The sequence below is a fragment of the Peromyscus californicus genome, unplaced genomic scaffold (genome assembly GCF_007827085.1).
Source record: "Peromyscus californicus insignis strain IS unplaced genomic scaffold, ASM782708v3 Scaffold_7__1_contigs__length_154581171, whole genome shotgun sequence".
NCBI classification, from domain to species: Eukaryota; Metazoa; Chordata; class Mammalia; order Rodentia; family Cricetidae; genus Peromyscus; species Peromyscus californicus.
The window spans coordinates 119,227,970-119,254,554 of NW_026294595.1; the positions used below are offsets into that span (position 1 = coordinate 119,227,970).

The following is a 26,585-nucleotide window of genomic DNA, read 5'->3' on the forward strand; positions in this document are numbered from 1 at the left end:
CAGCCCCGCCCTTGTCTCTGGCTGCCCAGACTGTCTGGTACCCGCCCCCAGCTCTGTCTGAGGGGCTTTGCTGTAGGCGTCCAAGAATATGCCTTCTCAGCGGCTGGAAGGGCGTGAAAGGGTGCGCCCCTATTCAGCGTACGGGGGACCGAGCCTTTAGTCCGACAGGCACTGAAATTCGGGACAGCAGAAAGGGGAATCTGTGGCGACACTGCTGAGCAGAGCGGAGCAGGCGCAGCACGGACGCCCCAAGCCTACCGACGAAGAAGGCCGGCGCGACCGGACAAAGAAGGCCCCTCTCCCGCCCGGCGCGCGCCTCTGCCGGTCCCCGGGACTTGCAGCGCGCTCCCCGGGGCAACTTTTTCTCTAGTCTCGGAAACCGCCCTAATGGCTGAGGTGAAGGTGAAGGTGCAGCCGCCGGACGCGGATCCGGTAGAAATAGAAAACAGGTAATGCAGCTAGGTTCCCGACCCTGGGTGGGCAGCCGGACCCCTTCTCTCGCAGTCCCGGGGAGTGGCCGGAGCAGGCTGGGTGAGCACGCAGGAGCCGAATTGCTAGGTTCTGGCGCCCCCCTCCCGACTAGGAAGAGCAACGTGACAGCTTGGAACCTTATGTAACTGGCTTCGCCAGAATTCTGTTATAGTAGTAAGGACATACTTGGAACCTGACAGTGGCTAGTGCCTGAAAAGAGATCTGCATTTTCCCCGTAGTACTTGGGCATGTTCGAATTCATGTTCCATTTTAGGATTGCTCGGTGGCCAAAGGAAGGGAACCTTTGGGCCAACTCAGGCTTCAATTTGTTGATTACAAAGCATCATTGAGCCAAATAGGTTCAGTGAGACCTTAAAGCTAATACTTCTCCAGAGCGAACAGATATTTTTAGGTTATAACGTAGGTAAAAGACAGCAACTTTCGCAACGGTTGTGGATAATAAGTTTATTACTCCAAAGGCGATATTTGAATTTGTTTGGAAGAGATAATTTAGCAAACAGACTCCAGTTGTGAATCACCATATCACACCCCCGCCCCCAAATTCCACATTTGCCTTCAGCCGACAGACCCAATGGCTTCACTCTGTTGTACTTATTTCCATTGATAGCACTGAGGTTTCAGCTTTAATATCTAACCATAATGTATCTCCCTCATTTGCCTTTTGAAACAAGCAAACATAAATCATTAATGAAAGGTTTCAGTACCCCGATACTGGGTTTCTCCGCTGATGCAGTAAATCAGATCAGGCCAAATTAAAAGTGCAGGTTTAAGTTGGGCGGTGGTGGCGCACGCCTTTAATCCCAGCACTCGGGAGGCAGAGCCAGGCGGATCTCTGTGAGTTCGAGGCCAGCCTGGGCTACCAAGTGAGTTCCAGGAAAGGCGCAAAGCTACACAGGGAAACCCTGTCTCGAAAAACCAAAAAAAAAAAAAAAAAAAAAAGTGCAGGTTTAATGAGCAAAGTACCCCGGGGGTGATCCTGGGGGAAGATATCAGGAGAGGAATCTAGGCAGGTCTAGGGACCAAATCTTAAAAACCCTGTAGATGTGTTCTTGAGCATTTCCGGGGGAGGATCCAACCCTTGGATTTCTGAGGGGCGGGGTTTGGAATGGGGGAGTGAGACCAGAGCGGAGATTCCCAATGTCTAATACCTTTATTCCTAGAATTATAGAATTATGCCACCAGTTCCCTCATGGAATCACAGATCAAGTAATTCAAAATGAAATGCCTCACATAGAAGCCCAACAACGAGCAGTGGCCATCAATAGACTGTTGTCCATGGTAAGGTGAATTCAACTAATTCATGTAATCTGTTATATATTATGATTTCCATTGCTTTCTGTCACATAAGGGAGGTGAGATTCCTAGATATCTGGCTCTATGCTGTTTCTGGGATGTTTTGGAATATGGTAGTATTTGAATTGCTGAACTGAGAATAGAAAGTGAGTGGGTACCATTCAATCTAGTATCACCCTAAGTAGAACACATAGATGGAGGACAGGGGAATTTACTCCAGACCTACTTTGAGTTCCAGTACCAATCTTCTGTCTTCACCACTCTTTGTTCTTAGGCCTTCAGATTCCAGCTACACATTGACTTTCAATCTCTAAGGCTAATGCAGCACATCTATCTCATTGATCTGTGCCACTGGCCTTCTTGAGGCTCTCTCTTGCAGGAGGTAGATTACAATAGTTCTCACCCACCATAATCACATGAACTAATGCATGATAAGCCTCTTTTTAGTGAAGCAGTACACTAATTGTAAAGCCTAAAACTGTGACTTGATTCCAAGCCAGGGAAAAGACTAGACTGTCTGAACTGAGGGAGAAAAATAATTATGTGCCATTTGACAAGATGAAGAAACTATGTGCAATTCTGTTATAACGGTGTTATTAACTTAATACAAAAGCACACATGGGTGTAGTCTGTTTTCACCTTCTGTAGCTAGAGTTTTCCTGCCTGGCCCACGGTCAGGACAAATCTCTCTCACCCGCCAGTCCCACAGCCACTCAGACCTGACCAAGTGAACACAGAGACTTATATTGGTTACAAACTGTATGGCCGTGGCAGGCTTCTTGCTAACTGTTCTTACAGCTTAAATTAATCCATTTCTATAAATCTATACCTTGCCACGTGGCTCGTGGCTTACCGGCATCTTCACAAGCGGCTTGTCATGGTGGCGGCTGGCAGTGTCTCTCTCACCCAGCTTCCTGTTCTCTCAATTCTCCTCTCTGTTAGTCCCATCTATACTTCCTGCCTGGCCACTGACCAATCAGTGATTTATTCATTGACCAATCAGCAACACATGTGACATACTGACCATCCCACAGCAACCTTCTTTTGCTTTCTGCTGCTAGCACTTAGCCATTCCCTATAAACTATTTCCACTGTGATTTTTCTGTGGGTTATCACATAGCCTATTCATTGAGTGTCACAGTGTCACTCTGAGCTTTTCAAGAGCAGGAAGGCCTTTGGGAAGAAGTACAGCCTCAGCTTCCAGAGACAGTGCAGTGGATTTTTCAGTGAAACCCAAGAACCTGGAGCCCTAATGCCTGTCCTCCTCTAACTTTGGAAAAATACCCCACCAAGTACTGCCCCAGCTGTGCTTTAAATCTGCTTGTGTTGCTCTCCTTTCTCAAGCCATTAAATTCTCTTTTCTTATGCATTTCAGTTTTGTATTATTAGCAGTTAGTTAAAGGAGTCCTTAAAACTTTGAAACTTCTAGCCTTGTCTTACGTCTAAAGGCTCTAGATAGGGAGACTTTAGGGATAGATGAACCTCTTGTGAAGCCTTTGCCTTCACCTTTTGAGATGAGAATTTGGCAAACTTTCCCTATGAACTGGTAAATAAAATATCCTTTGTGACCCATCTGGTTTCTGTCACAACTGTATCACTTGTCATTTTAACAAGAAGCAGCCTTGAGCCATGAACAGTGATGTGTAAACAGATGGGTGTGGCTTTTTCTGATAAAATTTTATTAGTAAAAAAACAAGCAGTGGGCTAGTGACTTCTGTTTCCACCCAAGGAGAAAGAAGTGTTGGAGATTTCTGGGCTTCCTTTTTCTGTGTAGAATGACTCCTTGTCCTTCAGGACTCAGCTCTGTTGCTGTCTCCAGGAAGCTACCTGGAGTCCCCAGGTTGGCCACAGTCATTTCTCTGAGTGTGCATCCACCCTTGTTGTTTCTCTCTTAATGCCAACCAGATAGTGTCGAAGTCATCTATTGTTGGTTTATGCTCTTTTCTCTTTTGGGGGGCCTGCCACCCAGCCCCCAAGTAAATCACACATTCAGGCTTATTCTTAATTATGAATGCCCAGCCTTAGCTTGGCTTATTCTTGCCAGCTTTCCTTAAATTATCCCATCTACCATGTGCCTCTGGGCTCTTCTTGTTCTCTTACTTCTGTAAATCTTACTCTTATTCCATGGCTGGCTGTGTAGCTCGGTGGCTGGCCCCTAGCGTCCTCCTTCTCTGGCTCTTTTCTCTTTCTCTCATATTTCTCCTTCTATATCTTCTCTCTGTCTGCCAGCCCCATCTATCCTTTCTCCTGCCTTGCTGTTGGCCAGTTCTTTATTAGACCATCAGGTGTTTTACACAGGCACAGTAACACAGCTTCACAGAGTTAAACAAATGCAACATAAACAAAAGTAACACACCTTGAAATAATACTCAACAGCAGTCATCTTTGTGCTTCCCTTTTAGGATTTGTTTTGGCCTGGGGGTGTAGCTCAGTGGTAGAACACTCACCTAGCTTGCATGATGTTCTGTGTTCAATCCTCAGTCCTATAATTATATCAGCAAATTGTCACCTTAAGCAGCTATCTTAACAATGGTACAGTACAGGTGTTTAGTAAGTGACTAGAATAGGCTGAATAAATGACAGAAGGAAACTTCTGAATTGAGTTTTGTGATCCCATTTTGCTATTTGGCGAATTGGGGAAGGAGGTAGGGTGTTGCAGTTTGTATAGTATGTAAACTGTTTATAGTCTTAACACACAGTAAGGCCCCCTCTTGGTTATAGTTTCCTATAACTGCTGCAAGTCCAGAGGTGCACACATCTGGATTCTCCAAATGTTAGACCAGACCCAAGGAGGTTAAGAAGCATGGTAGAATATGCTTTATTTTACTTTGCTTCATTATATAAAATACCACCACTAAAGGCCTTTTGTTCATTGGCTGACCTTTCTGCCTAATTCTACCACAGAATTAAAATTGTACGTTTTAGTAAATGTCACTAATAACACTATAGTTTAACTTTTAGTGTGCTGTTGAAGATTCATGTTTATACTTTATCTGGACTGAATTTTTATTAATACGAATTGTATTTTAATTAAAATTACTCATATTTTATATAATTTGGACTTACTTGAATTTCAATATGGATTTTTATCAATTATCCTAAAAAAGCTTTTAAAAAAAGATTTATTTTTATTTAATGTGTGTGAGTGTTTTGCCTCTATGTATTGTCTGTGCACTGCATGCATGCCTGGTACCCACAAAGGCTAGAACGGGGCACTGGATTCCCTGGAACTGAAGTCACAACGCTGTTGTAAGCTGCCATGTGGGTGCAGAGAACTGAACCCCAGTGAGCAGCAAGTGCTCTTAAGTGCTGAGCCATCTCTTCAGCTCCCAGGGTTAAGAGCACTTGCTGCTCTTACAGAGGACTTGAGTTTGATTCCCACTACCCATATACATGATGGCGCACACCTGGCTCTAACTCCAGTTCCAGGGATCCAGTGCCTTCTCTGGCCTCCATGGGCATTGTATACACATGACTCACAGACATACATGCTGCAAAATACCGGTGTATGCCAGGCGGTGGTGCACGCCTTTAATCCCAGCACTTGGGAGACAAAGGCAGAAGGGTCTCAGTGAGTTCAAGGCAAGCTTTGTCTACAAAGCGAGTTCCAGGACAGCCAGGACTGTTACACAGAGAAACCCTGTCTTGAAAAGCCACAACCAAAACAAACAAACAAACAAACAAAATAACATATTCATTAAAACGTTGTTTATGCCCTGGCCAAATAACCAAGCCAAGGTAGCATTTGGTGCATTGTTAGTATCTCCAACTTGAAATACCTTGAGATAGTTAAGTTTTTTAAGATCCCTTGTTTGTGATGTGTAGGCAAAATTCTTGGTCTCAGATGAAGAACTGACAAATGGGAGAGACAGAATAGTTTAGTCTGTGTAATAGACACATTTAAAACTGTATTAACACTTACAATCAGAATTAATGTATTTCCAGAGTGATTGATTACAGTTTCCTATTTTAAAACACTTTAGGGTCAGTTGGATCTTTTAAGGAGTAATACGGGCCTCTTATATAGAATAAAGGACTCTCAGAATGCTGGGTAAGTAAGCACCTATTTTTTAATTTTAAGAAATTTTGATTATTATAAAAATAATGTATGTATTAGAAAAAAAGCTAACATAGTAACAGGTATTGTGGCACACACCCATATCTCAGGACTTGGGAAGTAGGGCAGAAAGTTTAATGCCATCCTTAGCTACATAGCAAGTTCAGGGCCAGCCTGAGCTATGTGAGACTGTCTCAAATAAATTGTGTGTGTGTGTGTGTGTGTGTGTGTGTGTGTGTGTGTGTGTGTGTGTACAATATATATATATATTAATGTGTGTCAATGTTGTGTATGTGTGTGTCTGTCTGTCCGTCTGTACATAATGTAGCAAAGTGTGGTGGTGCACACCTATAATCCTGACACTTGGGGGGCAGAGGCAGAAGGATCATGAGGTGGAAGATGGTTTAGGCTATACTTCAAAAGACCCTGCCTCAAAATAAGAAAACAAAAACTGATGTAAACTCATACCATCCCTGCTCTCTGTCCTGTGTTTCCATTTCCCAGAGTAACTATTCTTGGTAATTTCTCCTAGATAGACATAGATGATTATATATTTATATATTATCTCTTTCTTTCTTTAAAAAAAAAACAAACCCAAAAACTGGATCATGCCATCCATACTGTTCTGTAACTTTTTTTTTTCACTTATTGTACTGTGAACATCTTTTCATGTTAGTACACACAGCTCTATCTTCATTCTTTTTAAGGTAAGCCCTTCTTTTGCTAAATAAGTCAGTGTGGTAGCTTTGTCTGCTGATTAACTTAAGTAGTTTTGCATATGATAACACAGCCCATATTTTTTTAATTCTGCTTTATTCCCTGCAGTAAAATGAAGGGGTCTGATAACCAAGAAAAACTAGTCTACCAAATCATAGAGGATGCAGGGAATAAAGGTGAGCATATGAAGGATGATGCATTGTCTAGGTCTAGACTTAAAGTGTTTTTCTTGTTCTATATATTTTATTTTTAAAGAGAGGATCCCACAATGTAGACCAGGCTTTCATGCCTTCTTACCTTCTTGCCTCGTCTTCCTAAGTGGTGGGATTGCAGGCATGCCCTGTCACATGCAGCTAAGCACGTATGTTTTCTACATATTCTCATTCTGCATGTACAACTTTCTTTCTTTGAAAGAAAGCTCATTACTTCCCACAACGGGTATTTAGTGAATGTAAGAACCACAACCTTATTTTTTTCTGTTTTATAGAATAGAATGTTGTTTTTTGTTGGTTGGAGATGGCAGATAACCCCAATCTAACTTTAAGTTCCTTTTTTTCACTTTTACAGTCTTAGGTGAAACTGTCAGACAGTTGAGATTAGGTAAAAGATTGGATGAGAGCTAGAATGCAAGTTAATTCAACAGCATTCATATGTTTTTCTTTCCATTACAAAAAAGGATCTTGTTATATATTTTTTAGAAGATGTCCCGCTAGGTAATGAGGCACCCCTTTATCCTAGGACTCGGGAGGCAGAGGCAGGTGGATCTCTGAGTTCATGGCCAGCCTGATCTGTGCAGCAAGTTCCAGGCCAGCCAGGGCTGCATAGTGAGGCCCAGTCAAAGAAAAAAACACACTGAGATTCCAAGAAATTTCCAGTCAGAATATAAAACGTACACCTGGTTACTGACTTGTACTTTTGTTTCTTTATCTTTTTTTTTTTTCTTTTTTTGTCGTCAGGCTCTTAAGTTTCTGAAAACAATTATAAAACGTTGTGTTAAAGGATGTGCTGTCAGCTTTCCTACTGTCTTACAGGAATATGGAGCAGAGATATTCGATACAAAAGTAACTTGCCATTAACGGAGATCAACAAAATTCTCAAGAATTTGGAAAGCAAAAAGCTTATCAAAGCCGTGAAGTCTGTAGCAGTGAGTAGTTGGCCTTCTGGGTTTCCCTGCATAGTCACTTAAATAAGCTCTTCCCCTGTGTTTTCAGCCTTTCAGTCTTTAACTCAGGCTGGATTTAAGACAAATGTTTTAAAAGGACTACAAATTGAGTTCCTGTCATGCTGACCTGAGACTGTGGCCTGCTGCCCTCTTGGTGTCGCGCCTGTGCCAAACTTCGTGCTATTTTCTGCAGTAAGGAAGTCTGGAGCCCTGAGTATTTTCCTAGTTTTCGTGTTGTGTGAGATAACTCACGTTATCTTACTCAGCAAGTGTCTATTGATTGGGCCATGGCACCTACTGCTCTGGGCTTGGATTACATTTAATAACCAAGTCAGAGAAAGAAACCAAGTCCTGTGTTTCTACACCATGTTTGTGGTTTCCTTTTCTTTTCTTTTTTTTCCCCTCTATATCTGGAATATTCAGTGATAAAAAGATGACCTATTGTGAAGACATGGAGTGATCTTTTTCCTTTTTTTTTTTTTTTTTTTTTTTTTTTTTTTTTTTGGTGTTTTGAGACAGGGTTTCTCTGTGTAGCTCTGGAGCCTGTCCTGGAACTCTCTCTGTAGACCAGACTGGCCTCGAACTCACAGAGATCCGCCTGTCTCTGCCTCCCGAGTGCTGGAACTAAAGGCGTGCACCACCTCCGCCCGGCCAGCATGACTTCTTATACCAAGCAATAGGCATTAACGTCACTCCATGTGCTGGGCAGTGGTGGCGCACGCCTTTAATCCCAGCACTTGGGAGTCAGAGCCAGGCCGATCTCTGTGAGTTCAAGGCCAGCCTGGTCTACAGACCAAGATCCAGGATAGGCACCAAAACTACATGGAAAAACCCTGTCTCAAAAAACCAAAAAAAAAGTCATGCTGACAAGACAGCACATTGTGATTCCAACAAAGTGACACTGTAGGAAAGTTAAGACAGTAAAAACACAAACATTTGCCAACCTTGGAAGTAGGGTCGTAGGAAAAATTGAGTAGATGAAGCACAGGCAGTGTTTTGGGGCAGCTAAACTATTGTATATAACATGAGTGTTAAGCATGTGTTGAAACCTATAGACAGAGGACAGAGTAATCTTTTTTTAAAGATGTATTTATTTATTATGCATACAATGTTCTACCTGCATGTATGCCTACATGCCAGAAGAGGGCACCAGATCTCATTATAGATGGTTGTGAGCCATCATGTGGTTGCTGGGAATTGAACTCAGGACCTCTGGAAGAGCAGCCAGTGTTCTTAACCTCTGAACCATCTCTCCAGCCCTCAGAGTAATCTCAATAGCACTGTTTTATTTTATTTTGAGAGAGAGGTCTGGTAATGTAACCAGGGCTGGTCTTGAATGCAGGCTCTTTTCTGCCTTAACCACCTGAATGCTGGGATTTACATTTGTATGCCACCATGCCCAGCTGTCTGCATCATTTTTTAACTTTTTAAGTTACTTAGAAATTGGGGGAGTGCCAGAGTGGAATGTGGAATGTAGAACTAGAAACAAGGGGTTGGGCATGGCTTAACAGTTAGAAGCACTGGCTGCTCTTCCAGAGTACTCAGGTTTGATTCCTAGCACTTACACGGTAGCTCACAACCATCTGTAACTCCAATTCCAGGGGATCTGATACCCTCTTCTAGCCTTTGTGGGTAACAGGCACAGATATACACAAATCTCACACACATTTAGTAAATGATTTTTTTAATTAAAAAACAACTAAATGTGGCAGAATTTTGGAAATCACACCACTAGGGGTTGGAGGAATAGGGGCTAACCTCAGTCCTTGTAGAAATGAATGGTGTCTCTAAAACTAAAGACAAAGGAAAATGTACTGAACTACCACACCATGTCTGAACCAGTGTTCTTTTCCTTCCCTTGAGGCTCCTGATCCTACCGTACATAGAGAACCGTGGGCAGTGCCAGCTTCAGTCTAGTTCTGACTTGGTTAGAGGCACTGTCCACTTCCCCCAAAGGTGGCCCTCACTTTAGATGACTGTCCAAGTTCTGTAACTCTGCTATCTTTGCAGCAATCTGTACATCTAAAAGTGTCCTAACATATAAACTTTAGTTTGCAAGTTTAGTTTCTGGAAAAGGTTATAAACGAATGATCTGTGTATATTCTTTCCTAGGCCTCCAAAAAGAAGGTTTATATGCTCTATAACCTGCAACCAGACCGATCTGTGACTGGTGGAGCCTGGTACAGTGACCAGGATTTTGAATCTGAATTTGTTGAGGTGCTTAACCAACAGTGTTTCAAATTCCTACAAACCAAGGTGAGTTCATTAAGGAAACATCACAGGCCCTTTAAAAAGCTGCTTCATGAAAGATTTACTCTTGTATATCGTATTTTGTAAGATCGAAAATGCTAAAATTGGGAATTTTTGTTAAACAATGTGCTGCTGTTGGTGTGGCACATGTGTTAACTTCAGAAAACCCTAACATGCATTCTTGTTTGAGTCTCTTGTTCTAACCTTACAGGCAGAAACAGCAAGAGACAGTAAACAGAATCCAATGATTCAAAGAAACAGTTCATTTGCTTCATCACATGAAGTGTGGAAGTACATCTGTGAATTGGGCATCAGTAAGGTGAGAGCTTACTTTCTACACTGTCGTATAAGGTGTAGTCTTCCTCACAAGGCTGTAGCTTACAGTATATTTGACCCAGCCCCATCTCAGTACACATTCTGCTGAACCCACTTTGGAAAATCACTGTCCTAAAGTAGGCAGAGGCCCTCCTGGTGGTCTGACTCTGGCTGAACACAGTCCTGGCAGCGACGTTCACCACCCAAAGTCAAATTGTCTTGATAAGTTCTTGATTGTGTGACAGTTGAGCTTGCCACAACATTAGTGTCATTTATTGATAGTCTCTTACTTAATGACATGTAAATGGTATCATCAGCACCCTTTGAAGACCTTTACGTAAGGACACTGATGGTTTTCATGGTCAGCAAAGAAGCCAGAGTGGCATTTGCACAAGTCATTTTTACTTCCTGGTTCCCAGATTTCTCACTGATAAAAAACTAGGAACTAGAATTATTTCATGGCTCAAGTGTCTCTCTGCTTTAAGACATTTTAAGATTCTCCATCAACTGGGAGGCAGAGGCAGGTAGATCTCTGAGTTCTAGGCACGAGTTCCAGGACAGCCAGGACTACTCAGAGAAACCTGTCTTTCGGGGGGGGGGGGGGGGGGGGGGGGGGGGGGGGGGGGGGGGGAATAAATAAATAAATAAATCTCCATCGAATTCTTGGGGAGGGAGATTTCTTCTTTGTGGGTTTTTGGTTTTGAGTAGGCTCTTTGTTGTTATTTTGATTTTGTGTGATGCTAGGGATTGAACCCAGGGCTCATACTAAGTAAATGTTCTACCACTGAGCCTTTTTAGTGGTTTTGTTGTTGTATCATCGTGTCCCAACCCCTACCCGCATTCCATCAAATTCTTGCCAAAAAGAATCTTACCTCATAAGGCTTTTGAGGTTTTGGTTTGATTTTTTTTTTTTTTTTTTTTTTTTTTTTTTGGTTTTTCGAGACAGGGTTTCTCTGTGTAGCTTTGCGCCTGTCCTGGAACTCACTTGGTAGCCCAGGCTGGCCTCGAACTCACAGAGATCTGCCTGGCTCTGCCTCCCGAGTGCTGGGATTAAAGGCGTGCGCCACCACCGCCCGGCCTTGATTTTTAAGAATGGTGAGGCCATCAGTCAGTGTGAGGCTCAGCATGAAGTTAGACTTCTGTCCTTAGCATTTCAGTGGTTTGTGCTGATGTGGACTGTTACTTGCTCTCTTTGTGCCTTCCTGTACTCTTCCCCAGAACATGGCTTCTCCGCCTCACTGTGACTGCTGTTTATAGTACCTTCCTGAAAGGATGTTTCTTTGTCCTTTATGCATGCTTTCTAACATACCTCCTTTCTAGGTAGAGTTGTCCATGGAGGACATTGAAACCATCCTGAACACACTCATTTATGATGGGAAAGTGGAGATGACTATCATTGCTGCAAAGGAAGGCACTGTTGGCAGTGTAGATGGACACATGAAACTGTACAGGGCAGTCAACCCAATCCTCCCACCTACAGGCTTAGTCCGGGCACCCTGTGGACTCTGCCCTGTAAGTAAAAGCTGCTTCACTTTCTGCTTTTATCACCACCGTGTGCAAATGCCACATAAAAAAAAACAAGAGGCACACCAGGCTTCTCACCAACAAGTGTCACGTGAGCTATTCAAACCACCACAGACTCCCGATGGACAGATCATTATTGAATAGGTCTTACGTTATTTCTTGGAACATTCAGGGTAGAGACATACCCTTCTGTGCTTGACCCTGAAATGGATACATTTTTATTGGGACTAACTATTTCTCCTCTGTAGGGAGGGAAGTGAAATTTGTTGAGAAGCTACCACGAGCCAAACTTACTCTAATCCTTCCATGTCCTTGGTGCTAGTGGCATTATTTCCCCTAGAGAGTGAGGGAACTTAGGCTAAGTGTAACTCGGTGGCAGAACACATGCTTAGTATACACAGGGCCTCTCACCCCAGATTTGAACCCCTAGTACCCTCCCCCCAGAAAAACTTAGACTTAAGCAGAAAATATCACTTAGAGTAAATTTGGAGATAATGTTTTCCCAGCGTGCCTTAGCACTTTCACTCATTCATTCCTAGGTGGTTTATGAACACTGTGCTGGACATCCTGAGGCTATAGAGAGCAAAAAGCACTTCTTATCCTTGTGGCATTTATATTCTTGGGCTGCTACTCTGCCTTATCATTATGATAATCCTTGTCTGTACCCCTAAGCTCTCTGTGACTCAGTTTCAACTTCTAGACAAAAGCCAACATCCTGGAAATTCTACTTAGCACCTTTCGAAGATAGTTGAACATGAAACATCCTTCAATTTAGTACAAATTAAGTTGTCCATAAGTATAGGACTCACTTCCTTCACTCCTGTGCACCTACTGATAGCCTTTGACTCAGTTGGCATGTGGATGGGGTCACCTTTATGCTGTATTAATTGACCTCCAAGCCTGGCAGGATGGTGCACACCTTTAATCCTAGCACTTGGGAGACAGAGGCAGGCAGATCTCTGTGAGTTTCAGGCCTGCCTGTTCTACATAGCAAGTTCTAGGACAGCTGGAGCTACATACTGAGACCCTGTCTCAAAAAACAAACAAAAACTAACTAAAAATAAAAAGCTTATAGTTAACTATGATCACAGAGTAGACACTGTTACAGTGTGCTCTTAAATATAGTCCTAATCGCTTTCAAAGAGTGTTTTCTTTCTTTTAATACTGCTTTAAACCAGTGGGGTTTTGGTATTTTAAAACTTTAATTTGAATATAAACTTTTTATGTGTGTTTCTTTTTAAGGTTTTTGATGACTGCCATGAAGGTGGTGAGATTTCACCATCTAATTGTATTTACATGACAGAATGGCTCGAATTTTAGTAGAGAGCTGTGAATTTGACTTACATTTGGCAAATGAATTACTTGGAGAGCAAATAATTCGTGGTGGAACATCAAATTTCCTTGCAAGCATGCTTCTCAATGATGGATACTGACTTGCTGCTATGAAAACATATTTATTTATGAAGACAGAACACAAAGCAGATGAAGTTTAATAAAGTTGAATAGGGAAGTCTCTTCTGCAGTAAGTAAAATACCTTGAAGCTCTGGAAGACCAAGGAAAAAGAAGCCAGCAAACCTCCATTGACAAGTACTGGATAAATTACTTCTTCAGGTCTTCATTGACACTCATCATCAGGCTTATTACCACCATTTCTGTTTGTGTTTCTTGGGTTTTATTGAGAAGAAATTGGAGGTGGTGTGGGAAAGGAACATCCCTTTCCCACAGTTGGTTCCTCTTCTCCTCAGTGCTCTTCCAGAGGAGTATGCTGCCACACTGACTTCGCTCCCACATGCTGTTGTTCAGGACATGTCTCCATCCTAAAGGGGATAATCTCACAAGTCCTTTGTTAAGGCTGTAAATTTCTCTGATGGCTTAATTGTACTGTTTGCCAGAATTTTTTCCAGATTCTTACTTCATGCCTATAGTATGACCCTCTGCCACCAGCATCAAATTCAAATTTTGTAATCTGATCCCCATGTGAAATGTGATAAGTAGAACCTTTGGAAAGTGACAGATCGTGAGTGTAGAGTCCTCGTGAGTAGAATTAGGGCCTGTATAGGAGATACCCAAAGTGTTCCATTGTCCCTCTATCATGCGAGAGCACAGGGAAAAGAATAAGGAAGCAGGCCCTTGTTAGACAGTAAATCTACCAGCCCACTGGACTTCCCATCTTAGAATCATGATAACTAGATGTATTTTCTTGATAAACCATTAGCTGCAGTTCTCAGCCCATGGGTTGCAGCCCCTTTGGGGTTAACAGTCCTTTCAAGGGATCATCTGAGATCTTCAGAAAACATAGATATTTACATTACAGTTCATAACAGTAGCAAAATTAGTTTTGAAGTAGCAACAAAAATAATTTTACAGTTGAGGGTCACCACAACATGAGGAATTGTATTAAAGAGTTACAGCATTAGGGAGGTTGGGAACCACTGATCTACAGTGTTCTATTAAAGCAGATAGAAGAGATAGTATCTAATCTTTCAACTAAATTAAAACTAAAACTAGCTGTTTTTTTTTTCTCTCTCTCTCTCTGTCTGTCTCTCTCAATCTGTGCCTGTCTGTCTCTTTTTTTTCCTCTCTCTCTCTCCCTCTTCCTCCCTCTCCCTCCCTCCCTCCAAGGGTTTTTCTGTGTGGTCCTGGAACTTTGTAGACTAGGCTGGCCTTGAACTCACAGATCTACCTGCCTTTCCCTCCCGGGTGCTGGGATTAAAGGCTGCCTCTACTATGCCCAGTTTACTGTTTGTCTTCAAAGTTTCTTTATACAAGCCAAAAGCATGAGCCAACTGAATGTCTTAACACTCCACTCTTCTTTGGGGCTGAGCTCTCCCACCATTTGGCCGTGTTCTAAGTGAACAGCATTATTAGAGTTACCTTGAGATAATGGGACCAATAAAGTCATCATTTTTATCAGATGAATTCTATGAGCAGCTCTGTGGAATAAGCATTTAATGACACCAGCTCTTTTTAAGTGCTAAATTATATATAATATGCAGGTTTCTCCTCCACCTCTAGTGGGGGCTCCCATGGTATAAACTGTTTACTCTTCCTGGATCTGCCTGGCTTATCAAATAAGCACTAGTGTTATTTTACTAGAAAACTAGATATGTAGGGGAGTTACAAAAGGGAGAAAGAGTAGGTTTTTTTTTTTTTTTAATATGCTCTGTATTTTTTTTTTTTTTTTTTTTTTTGAGAAGAGTCTCTAGTCCACACTGGTTATGGTCTAGGCTGGCCTTGAACTCATGGTGTCCTGCTTTAGCCTCCCAAGTGCTGGGATTACAGGAATTTAGCAGGCATGCCTGGCTTTGTATTGTCTTGATAATTAGATACTAAGTTTTAAATTTGCAGTCAGTGGCTAGAAGTGTTGCCTCACCAGAATAAAGAGACACTTAAAAAGGGTTTCCTCATAGCATAGTTTTTGCTTGTAGCATATTATTTACTCTGAGTATTAACTGAGAGGGATAAATAAATTTTAAAAATGTAGCAACTGTGCTATAAATAAAATGAATTTGCCTACAGAGACAAGCTGTCATCAAAAGAAACTGTGGGCCTCTAAAATCATGATGCCACAAAGTCAAACTGCAGATGACTTTGGTCTTTCCCACTTGGTAGCAGGTATTTTCTTCACCTGAGAATGCATACTTTAGTCTGTTGAGGACCCTGTTTTAAAGTGATCCATAAAAAAATTAGACACCACTGGAAATGGTGGTACACACCTTTAATCCCAGCACTTGGGAGGCAGAGGTAGGTGCAGGTGGATCTCTGAGTTCGAGGCCAGCCTGATCCTACAGAGCAATTTCCAGGACAGCAAGGGATATACAGAGAAACCCTATCTTGAAAACAAAATAAAATTTGACATCCTAAATACCTTTAGTGTTTTTTTTTTTTTTTTTTTTTTGGTTTTTCGAGACAGGGTTTCTCTGTGTAGCTTTGCGCCTTTCCTGGAACTCGCTTTGGAGACCAGGCTGGCCTCGAACTCACAGAGATCCGCCTGGCTCTGCCTCCCAAGTGCTGGGATTAAAGGCGTGCGCCACCACCGCCCGGCTAATCCTTTAGTGGTTTTTAATGAATAGTTATGTGAATTCTTACATGAAACTTCCAATTTGTCAATAAATGTTTTATATAAAGGTTTTGATGGTGATCAATTAAGCAAAGTAGTCAAATAGTTCAATTCCATGATGGAGCACATGCTTGGTATGAGGCCCCTGGCCCAACCATCAACAGTGAAGGGAAGAAGTGGTGGCAGATTTACTATACGCCCAGTGAAGGACAGATACAGAATATGTGCCCTGCAGCAGTGTGCTCCAGTAAGACAGGATCTTGAACTCAATCCCACCTCTACCTCCCTCCTGCTGGGCTAGAGGTATGTACCATAACATCTAGCCAAGTAGCATTTTCTATCATGATGGAAACAGTCGGTATTTGGTGTTTAGTACAGTAACCTCAAGCCAGCTGGCTAGCCAGCACTTGAAACAAGTGATTAAAAAACAAGGCTTTATTTAGTTGCCTGTGGGTATTTCTTATATTAGACAGCACAGTTCAACAGAGAGCTTTCTTGTATTCTCTCCCTCCAGGGATTTCTGAATCTCACACTGAAATGTATGAGTTTATAATTAAGATTTTAAACAACTCACTTTAAAGTTAGGTTAAAACAAATTAATTTAAAAACATTAATAGATATATCTAATGTAAGCAGACTCTTTAGCAGTGATTGGACCAGACCTATAATCCAAGTCTGCTTGCATTTGAGATTAATAATTATTTTACTCTGCTTTTGTTTTTGAATTCTTAAAAAAAAAAAAATCATTAACTTACATAAATAACATTAGTTCACAATTTGTTTTCTGCTACAGGGTAAAAATAATATTCACTTGCCAGGTGGTGGTGGCATACGCCTTTAATCCCAGCACTTGGGAGGCAGCAGCAGGAGAATCTCTGTGAGTTCAACTCCCTCTACAGAGGGAGTTCTAGAACAGCCAGGGCTACACAGAGAATGTCTGTCTCAAAAAACATACATACATACATACATACATACATACACACACATTCATTCACTTGATAACTAACTTCCTGATATTATCCATTCTCATGTGAGCACTTAAGAGTAGACCTATATGGTTGTCTTTTTCTCCTCCAAAGATACCTATTGTTAAAAGTTAGAATATTTTGTGTATTTAGAAACCCCTAAATCATTTCACAACAGCTTTGCATCCCATCTAGGGATAAAAGTGTGGAAAATCACATTTCTGTATCTGTCACAGGTTCTGTGTCATCAAGTTTAAGTACACTGGAGATCTTGAGCATCACAACAGTCAGGAAATTCTGGGAAATAAAGGTTTTTTATTTTTTTACATATGATCCAAGTACATTATAAACATGAGTAAAAAAAAAAGCAAAGAAAAAAAACAGTAAAAATGTCATAATGAAACCATTTTATACATCAAATATATGCTAATATAAAAGTACATTTTTAAAAAGGGGTTCTTTTTTGGTGAGTATAAGAAAAATCTTGGAATGATGCTTAAATGATCTCTAGAAGTTAAAAGGTTGAACTCTTTACAGAATTAAACTTGAATCATGGAAAAGTTCTTTTTGAAGATACTTAAAACGTAACAGTACAAATTGCCCCCTTGTTTTCCACCATTTAGCATTACGTTCATTTTGGTTACCTTCAGCCTTTCTTTGAGACAAGGTTTCTCTGTGTAGTACTGGCTGTCCTAGAACTTAATCTGTAGACTAAGCTGGTCTTGTAGCTTTTGCAGACCTTTTAATTACAGTGTTGGCAGCTAGCATAATTCATACACACACATACACGTATATGTTCCCCAGCTTTAAAAAAAGACATAAATATTTGTCACATTTCTGTATTACAGCACTCCCACATGACCTAATCCTGCTAGTCTTACTGAAGTTGGTATACAGGTGGCAGGCTATACAGATTATCTGTCCCCTGGAGCTTCCTGACTCGCATCCTTATATGTTGGTCCCTCAACCTGTCAGAAGGACCTAGGGACTGGGGTGGGGTCAGGGATTTGAGTGATGAAGACCCAAGTTTGAGTTTACTACCCTGAGCCAGCTTGAAGCAACAGCTAGAGTTTTGAGTTCTAAGAACATTTTGGACCTTTAATCATGTTTACTTCCCCCAGTAACAGAAAATTTTTATTTCAAAAAGGAAAAGATGTTACTCATATACTTTGCATGAAAACCTGTTTAGTTTTTGTTTTTGTTTTTGGAGACAGTTTTGCTAAATATTTAGCATAGGTAGGCAAATTCAAGATCCACCTTCAGCTTTCCAAATACTAGGGTCTCAGGAGTGGGTAACACTTTGCAAAAGCTACTGAGTTATAATTTGGAATGAGACTCAGGATACCTGGGTCTATTTGTTCTTTCTTTCCTGAGACAGGGTGAGGCTAGCCTTCATTTCCTGGTCCCCTGCTTTCTCTTCTGAAGTGCTGGGATTACAGGGACACACCACCATGTCTGGTTCTACTTCAGACTAACTCTCTGGATCAACAGGATGGCTAAACAAACTCCCTCTGTGTCCCTTATCAATACAAGGAAAAAGACTGCTATAGTTACAGCTTTTCAAGAAGATTCAAGTTCTATGGGAACTGAAGATGCTAGTGACTTAGGGTGAGTGTTCAAACAGGCTTGTTTTTCAGGCACTTCACCGGACATTACATGTCTAGTACTGGGATAACAGATGCTCTTCTACCCCATCTTGGCATGTTACAGGGCAGGCGTCATCCTGACTATTCTGGTACTTTCAGCATAGACTTTACCACACTAATCAGTTCATGAAACTCTGTGTTCTGAAAGTGACCACGGTTGGTGAACTTGTACAATTTGGCATCCAGCCTATCTGCCACTTCTTCTTGTTCCTTCCAGGGAAGGAAGGGGTCATCAGTGGAGCCAAACTGTACAATATGAGGGCAGTTGGCCTTGATCTTCTCCCACTGCCAGGGGCGGCTGAAGTACCCTGTAGAAAAAAAAAAATAGCCTATCAATATGCATAAATAGTCACTCTAGTCATCTGAAAATACCTACTGGGGGCCCTCAGAAGTGCAAAGGACCAGGGGCTTGAGTTCAGAACAGTTCTTCAGTTTTCCTATCTGTAGGGCTTGATACCATACTGACTTGCAAAGACTAAGTAAGGCTCAAATAAAACCAGGTCCTGGGATTCATTCGAGACTTCAGATTGGAAAAGACATCTGTCTTACCTCCAAAGGTAGGTGGAAAACCTCTCATTTGCTATTGTTTTTTTAGGGCTGAGAGAGAATAACTACTTTGTAACTTGAGCAGTCTGTCCTGTGTCTAGGGAAGGGCTTTCTTGGGTGTTCTCCCTAAAGACTTACCACTTGCACGCTCGTTTTCATCCCCCAAGTCTGACGTGTACGCAGACACCAATACAAGGGCATATACCTGATGTGTCTCTGCATACCTGCGGTGAGAAAGATAGTGTCAGTAATACGTGGTGTTATTAAATCTGAAAAACAGTAAGCCATGTGATGTGAGTTCACAGAAAGGTAGCATATGCCACTGAGACAGATGGAAAACAGAAAGAACATCTCTCAATCACTAACATGTGCATCCATCCACCTTTAGTATGTGTCAGCATTATTAAGTAATTTGGTCAACATTCTGATTCAGATTCCTGGGCTCAGCCCCAGGCATGGAGTTCAGAGAAATGGGATTAAGGCCCAGGAACCTGCAATTTAAGAAAAAATGGACATTGCCAGAAAGATACTTCTACTGCCCCCTGTACATTCATTCTCGTTTGTGTCATTATAATTGTCCCCACTCCCAAACTATCATTGCAATGCTCCTTAAGGGCAGGAAGAGCCTCACTGCCCTCTGACTAGCACCCTACCAGCAGACCAGCAGCTCACTATTTGCAGATGCTCTCGCTCAGCCAAGAGCAGGCTAAGGAAAGGTGTGAGATGTCTGAAGAAGCTTTTTGCTAGGGAATGTTTAGGGCTAGAATTTCATTCTTGAGAATAATCCTTTCCCCCCCAGCTGGTTACTCAAGAAATATCAAACCACAGAAGACATGAAAGGAAAAGAAGCACCAGATTGAATAAGACTGCCACACTTTACACTTACCTTAGTATTTGTCCCCTACGGATAGCCTTAGTGCCGTCATTATACCCAGTAAATTTACACTGCCTATATTCTTTATAAAGGCGTTTAGGTCAGTTCCCTAAACTGAATTTATTTTCTCATGGACTAAGATCAAACATTTTTGACAAGATAGCCTTCCCATTACATCAGGGACACACAATGTTGTGTCCCACTATTGATACCAAGTTTGATTGCTTGTTAAGGTGTTCCCAGCACTTTCTACTGAAAAGGCTCAATATCCCTTCGTAGTTAATAAGTCAGCTAGCATGTCCCTTCTGAGTATATTAGTTGCCTGTACACACTCTTATACTAATGATTTGGGCATCATTTTTCTTTGCCTCTCAACTTTAGAAGGTTGCCAACAATCCTAATAAATTCAGAGGACTTATTAAAAATATTACATCTTTACCAATGGCTGGTAAACAAAGAAAAGGACAGAGTGTGTTACAAATTCACTGATTCTGTGCTAAATTACCTTTTTTTTTCTTTCTTTTTTTTTTTGGTTTTTTGAGACAGGGTTTCTCTGTGTAACAGCCGTGGCTGTCCTGGAACTCACTGAGATCTGCCTGCCTCTATCTCCCAAGTGCTGGGATTAAAGGTGAGCACCACCACTGCCCAGCACTAAAACACATTGTTATCCCCACTCCCTGGACCTATGTAGCTGAAAGGTTATAAAATTTGGCAAGATTCTATGACATACAATTCATATAGTATCTCGAATAACCGCTTGGAACAGCCTTTGTTACCAGGGTAGGAAATCTGGAAGAAGCCCAACCTCAGACAGCTTGGCCAGCTAATTCTTACCCCCAGGCTGGTGGGGAAGATAGGAGATTTTGACAGAAGCAAATGGGTGTACATGTGAATCCCAAGGGTTAGGGGGTTGTAGGTGGGTAGGGGTAAGCAACCTCTATTCTCCACGAGGTATTTATTGAACATCTACTCTGTCTCTCTCTCCTAGGCACTGCAATTCCTTGTTAGTGAACAAAATCCCACCTTCATGGAGCTTCCATTCTAATAATAGGGGCAGACAAGAGATCAATGTATGTTGGATGGTAAAGTATTATAGGTAATAAAATATAAAGGAGATAGGAGTCAGTAGGTTGAGGCTACTCTTTTATATGGAATTATTAAAGATCTCACCCAAAATGGGACATTTAAGCAGAGACACTGTAAGAGAAAGCCAGGCAGCTTGTAAGATAGTGTTCCTGCTAGAAGGCTCAGCAGGATAAGGCTGGTGTGTACTTGGCATATTCCAGGAACTACAATGACGTCAGTATGCCTGGTTGGGAGAAGAGAGACATCAGAGCTGAGCAACAGGAAGCTTTGGAGCTACAGAAACTTTAAAAGGATCACTGCACCTGGTAAAAGCCATTGGTTTCTTTCAATCCCTTGGCAAACAAGGAAGAAATTAGGGCACATGATGTTACCACTTTTGAGGTCAGCACTGTTCCCTCTGCAATGGAAACTTAAGAAACTTATTTCCCAAGCAAGCATGGCTACAGCCCAGACCGGGGGCAGCAATTCTACAGGGTCATACCTCATGGCTGCGATGGCCCCGGAGCTGTGGCCTATGATGATGGTCTTCTCATCACAGTGCAGCTCTGTCTCCATGAAGGGCAGCCAGATGCTCTCTCGGGCTGTAACTGTGTTCAGGGTAAAACAGTCTGGTACTCAGCGGGGGCAGTCTATATGTGATGCTGTCCCACCACTTTTAAACTGAGGCCGAAGTGGCTGTTTTAGCAGAGCCCAAGACCTCTGTCCTGTGATTTTAGTAAAAAGTTTTACTCCCCCACCATGTTCTTATATTTAAAAAAAAAAAAAAAAGGAAATATTACAGCCAAAGTGAAGCTTCCCCCCACTTCACCCATTTTTTCTTTTTTGAGAAGGAGCCTCACTATGTAGCACGTGTTACATGTAATTTTCTCTGTAGCCCACATCAGAATTCTCTTGTCTCAGGTTCCCAACTGTCAGGATTAAAGGCATATACCACCAACACTGGTTTCAATTCTGAAAATTTCATGTAAAAATTTGAACTTTGGAAACAAATACCCCCAAGCTGGAGGTAGAGTTCAGAGCCAGAGTGCTTGCCCAGGGTTGTGAGACCCCCAGGTGCAGTCTCAGCACCAAGAAAAACAAAACACACACACACACACACACACACACACACACACACACACACACACACACACACGACAACATTCTAAAACCCATGTATAGTATATATTATTTCTTTCCTGAACCAAGACACACCCATAAAAAAAAGGGAAAATCTTATATTTTTAAATATTTAGGAACTCAACTAGATTCTGCAAGGCTTCATTTGATCTGTTTTAACTAAATTTTGCCTGCAAATGTCTGTGGACACTTAACAGAGAAAATAAAGTTGCTAGCTTACAAAGTTAAAAATGAAATTTTACCATGCCCAGGTGCTTCTCTTGACTTTCACTGAAATCTTCCACATTTTTTGGCTTATACCTGCCCAGAGCTCCTTGCTTTACTCGTTATTAGTATGTATTTATCTTTGTTCTTTCACTACCATATCCCTGCTTTTTAGCCCCTCACTCCCCACCCCACCCCCAAATGGTGAGCTCAAAATCCAAGAGATGAGGCTTTTCAAAAACAAGTTTAAAACTTACTTGGGTCAGGCATGTTTTTAGCCAAACACTGGAAACCAGGAATCTGAGATATAAGGGGGAAGAAAAAGCTATAATAAAGAGCTTAATTGCAACTAAAACTTTGCAAAAAAAAAAAAAAAAAAAGTGACACCTGAGATGATCTTGCTCAATTCAGTAAATATTTGCTGATATTATGAAATGAAATGGATTAAGTTGTGTTCCAGATGAATATACACCCCATGTATAGTTCTCTATCCAGCTTTGTAGAACTCCACAGAGACCAGTGTCTGCACTTGTAATCTATATTTATCTTCAAGGCATGTATCTATAGAGAAGGTCTATGAGAACGTGCTAGAGACAGAATAACCTGAGCCATACTGTGCCCCAAAAAGAAAGTAAAAAATAATATAGAGACACCATAGAGAAAGTTGATGATCCCATCCTATTGGCCATTTCCAGCTCGACCTGAGTTGTTAGTTTTGCCCACAGCTTTCAGCCACAACCCTGAAGTTTTATTCCAAATGGATTCTATTATCTCCTGAACTTCTATTCTAGAGGCCAAAGCAGCAAACTGTCTAACTGCTGGACTATGGGAAAAAGAAGGCTTTTTCTTTTCTTAAAAGTCAAGCAGCACAGGATGAGCTGGGGTGCAATGCTGTTTCTATAAAGCTCACAAAGAAGCCAAATTAAACAATATCATACAAGATTATACACACGAGTTCGAAAAATACTTTAAGTTTTAAAAAGTACAGCAAAAGGGCCAGGACAGTAGCTCAGCTGGCAAAGGCACTTGCATTGCAAGCCTGGTGACCTGAGTTTGATTCCCAGACTCATGTAAAGGTAGAAAGAGAACTGGTTCCACAAAGTTGTCTTCTTACCTCCACATGAGCCTCCTGCATACAATAATTTAAAGAGAAGCAAAATGAACTTCAGACTGTCATAGGGATAGGACAGGAAGCAGACAGATCCAGTTAGAAGATACTGGCAATGTTCTAGAGTTTAATTTGGGCTGAGACTATGGCTCAATGGTACAGGGCACACAAAGATGCCTTGGGCTTGGATAGCACCGGAATTTGTTTTTCTCAGTGTGGTTTATTACACATTACGTACATTCTTTGTGTATATTAAATGTCACATGGTGAATTTTTTTAAAAAATCTAAAGCAATGATTATTAACATAAAATTATCTGGGAAACCTCCAATCTGAACTGGCCGAAGATTGGAGGGAGGGCATTCTCTATAGTTGCAGAACAGGGTTCCTTTCAGTTTCAAGAACTGAGCCCTCCGCTTTTTGAGCTGCTTCGCCAGGCAAGATCCTGGCCACTAAGACTGGGCAGCACCGTCGAGGACTCACACACTGGGCTCATCTGGAGGAGAGTGGGCATAAACCCTTCGTCCTCCCTCCCTCCGCTCCGCGCCAAGCTGACCGAGGAGCAGGGGCTGAAATTCCTTACCTGCTCCAGCCTCTTTCTCACCCACCCGTACCAGCCGTGGGTGGCCACATCCCCGCCTCCGTTCCCGGGAACAATCACTGCCTTGCTAGGGACCGCCATGGATGCAAAGCCAGAGACCCCAGCCCAGCTCGGACCAGCAGAGCTCAGATCTAGACTGCATCCGGCCCAGAGCCCGCACTGAGGCCTTCTGGGAATTGTAGTCCTTGCATACCCTCAGGTCCTTGCCGCCTCTGCTAAAACGCAAACTCAAACCCTGTGAATTACCATCAAATATCAATCACCTTTGATTTCCCTTTTCCGGCGTTCTCATACTCCTTATGAAGTACTGGTAACAACATGCTTAGAATGTGTTATCTTTTTATTAGGCATACCAATACTTTAAGGAATGATTCCCCCCCTCCCCCACCCCAAGTAAATTTTCGTTAATTTAAGACAGTCTCATTATGTAGCACCTACTGGCCTGGGCTCTCTATGTAGACCAGACTGGCCTAGAACTGCCTCTGCCTCTTAAGTGCTGGCATTAAAGGAGTGTGTCACTATATTCAGCTAGAATTATTTTATTATTTATGTGTATGTGGCCGCTTGCGTGGGGGTGACTAAGGAGTTCAGAGGAGGGTGGTGGGTTCCCTGGAACTGGAAGTAGCCAAATGTGAGTGCTGGGAACTGAACTCCAGTCTTGTGAAAGAGCAGCAAGTACGCTTAATGGTTGAGCCATCTCCCCAGCCCCATTTTTGTTTTTTTCAATTATTGTGTGCATGCACACATGATGTGTGTATGTTTGAACATATTTGAGTGTGCGTGCAGAGGTCAGAGGACAACTTGAAGGAATCCTTTCTCTCATTATATCAAGTGGGTCCCGGAGACTGAACTCAGGTTGTTCAACCCGATTGCTGCTGGCTTTCTTCACTCTTACAGAGTCTAGGGCCCTGGCCATGACATGGAACTGCCCACATTCAGGATGGGTCTTTCTACCTCAACTAAATTAAGATAATCTTCCACAGACATGCCTGCAGATAACCTGATCTCGATGATTCCTCATTAAGACCCTTCTCAGGTGCTTTTAGGTTGTGGCTAGTTGACAATTAAAACTAGTGAGCACAGGGAGTTGTTGATGAAATCAGAGTAGGAGGGAAGGAAAGGACACTTTGCAGAAGGGGTGAGGCAGGCAAACCAGGAGAAGAACACAGAACCAGTTGTCTTGAGTCTGTTCCTTGAGGTGAAAATCATTGAGGTGAGCGTGTAAACTGCATTCTGCCAAGAACAATGTGAGCCTTGGGTGTGGAAATTATGCTCAAATCTTCCCAGGCTACTTCAGGAACAAACAGCCACATTCTATTGTATTTTGTTTTTTTGTTTTTAAGAATGTGTGTGTGTGTGTGTGTGTGTGTGTGTGTGTGTGTGTGTGTGTGTGTGTGTGTGTATACACATGTAAGCCAAAGGTCAATGTTGAGTATCTTCTATCATTTTCCACTTTACATTTGATTTCTGAGACAGGATCTATCTGTGAACCTGGACATCACTGATTTAGCAAGACTAGCTGGCCAGTAAGCTCCAAACATCTCTCTGTTCCCTAGATGTTGGTCATGGGTTGCGTCTTCAGTATCCATTGCTATCCACTGCGACTAAAGCTCCTGTTGGTTATGCCACCGAGCTGCCCCTCGTGGCTGGTCACCGCCCGCGGCGGCCATGCCCGCGGAGGAGCATGCCCGCGGAGGAGCGTGCTGATTGAAAGAATCATAGCCATGGTTACCTTTTCAGAGCTTTATTGGGGGGGGGGGGACAGAGAAAGACAGAGAGAGAGAGAGAGAGAGAGAAAGAAGGGGGGAGAGGGAGAGAGGGGGACCGACGGGGGGAAGGAGCGCAAAGGAGAGGGGACAGAGAGAACCCACAGAGGGCCCAACCGCTTTTTAGGCTGGGAAGCCGGCGAAGGCTGATGACGTAATTAAAGGACATAAATAAGGACCAAAACCTTACAGCTCCACTTTCACAGATTCATGCAACAGCCTTTCAGGGCTTCTTTGCAGAGAATACAACCCTGCCATACATTGTTAGTTTTAGCAGCTTCCAAGAACTTGGAGCAAGTCTCCATGCCCTCTCATTTCAATTATTTATTTTTAGGTTGCATCTCATTGGGTGCTCCTGAAAGGCCAGCTTTCAGCAGCTCAGGAACTGAAGGCAAGGTGTGGATAATCAAACAATTGACTTTTTTATCTGAGGGAGTAAAACTTAACTCTCTGGGACCAGTAAAAAAGGGGAAAACAAGCCAGGCGGTGGTGGCACACGCCTTTAATCCCAGCACTCAGGAGGCAGAGGCAGGCGGATCTCTGTGAGTTCGAGGCCAGCCTGGGCTACAGAGTGAGTTCCAGGAAAGGCACAAAGCTACACAGAGAAACCCTGTCTCGAAAAACCAAGAAAAAAAAAAGGGGACACACACACACACACACCCCTTCAACATGTCAGGCCTCTCTTATTTTTTCCCTTACATCCTTCCTGGTGTTCTCCTTCTAATGCTTTCCTTCTGTCTTCCTCTGACTCTGTTTTTCCCTTACAGCTTATATACCCCAGCAAAAACTTTTGAGTAATA

General features: G+C 42.3%; 2 protein-coding genes across 2 annotated transcripts; one reads left to right on the plus strand and one right to left on the minus strand.

The window, feature by feature from the left end:
• The first annotated feature begins 124 nt into the window (after positions 1-124).
• On the plus strand, positions 125-14,730 carry Polr3f (RNA polymerase III subunit F). The gene is made up of 9 exons (XM_052725966.1): positions 125-449; positions 1,653-1,770; positions 5,769-5,836; positions 6,668-6,735; positions 7,591-7,703; positions 9,834-9,977; positions 10,183-10,290; positions 11,607-11,798; positions 13,053-14,730. Exons 1-9 carry the CDS (start codon positions 388-390, stop codon positions 13,128-13,130), a joined length of 951 nt encoding a protein of 316 aa, XP_052581926.1. The 5' UTR covers positions 125-387; the 3' UTR covers positions 13,131-14,730.
• A 1,122-nt stretch (positions 14,731-15,852) lies between these two features.
• Rbbp9 (RB binding protein 9, serine hydrolase) lies at positions 15,853-24,194 on the minus strand. The gene is made up of 5 exons (XM_052726201.1): positions 24,002-24,194; positions 22,569-22,611; positions 21,470-21,575; positions 19,167-19,252; positions 15,853-18,790 (listed from the first exon to the last, which is right to left on the minus strand). The coding sequence occupies exons 1-5, from the start codon at positions 24,098-24,100 to the stop codon at positions 18,564-18,566; spliced, it is 561 nt and encodes a 186-aa protein (XP_052582161.1). The 5' UTR covers positions 24,101-24,194; the 3' UTR covers positions 15,853-18,563.
• Positions 24,195-26,585: the final 2,391 nt, after the last annotated feature.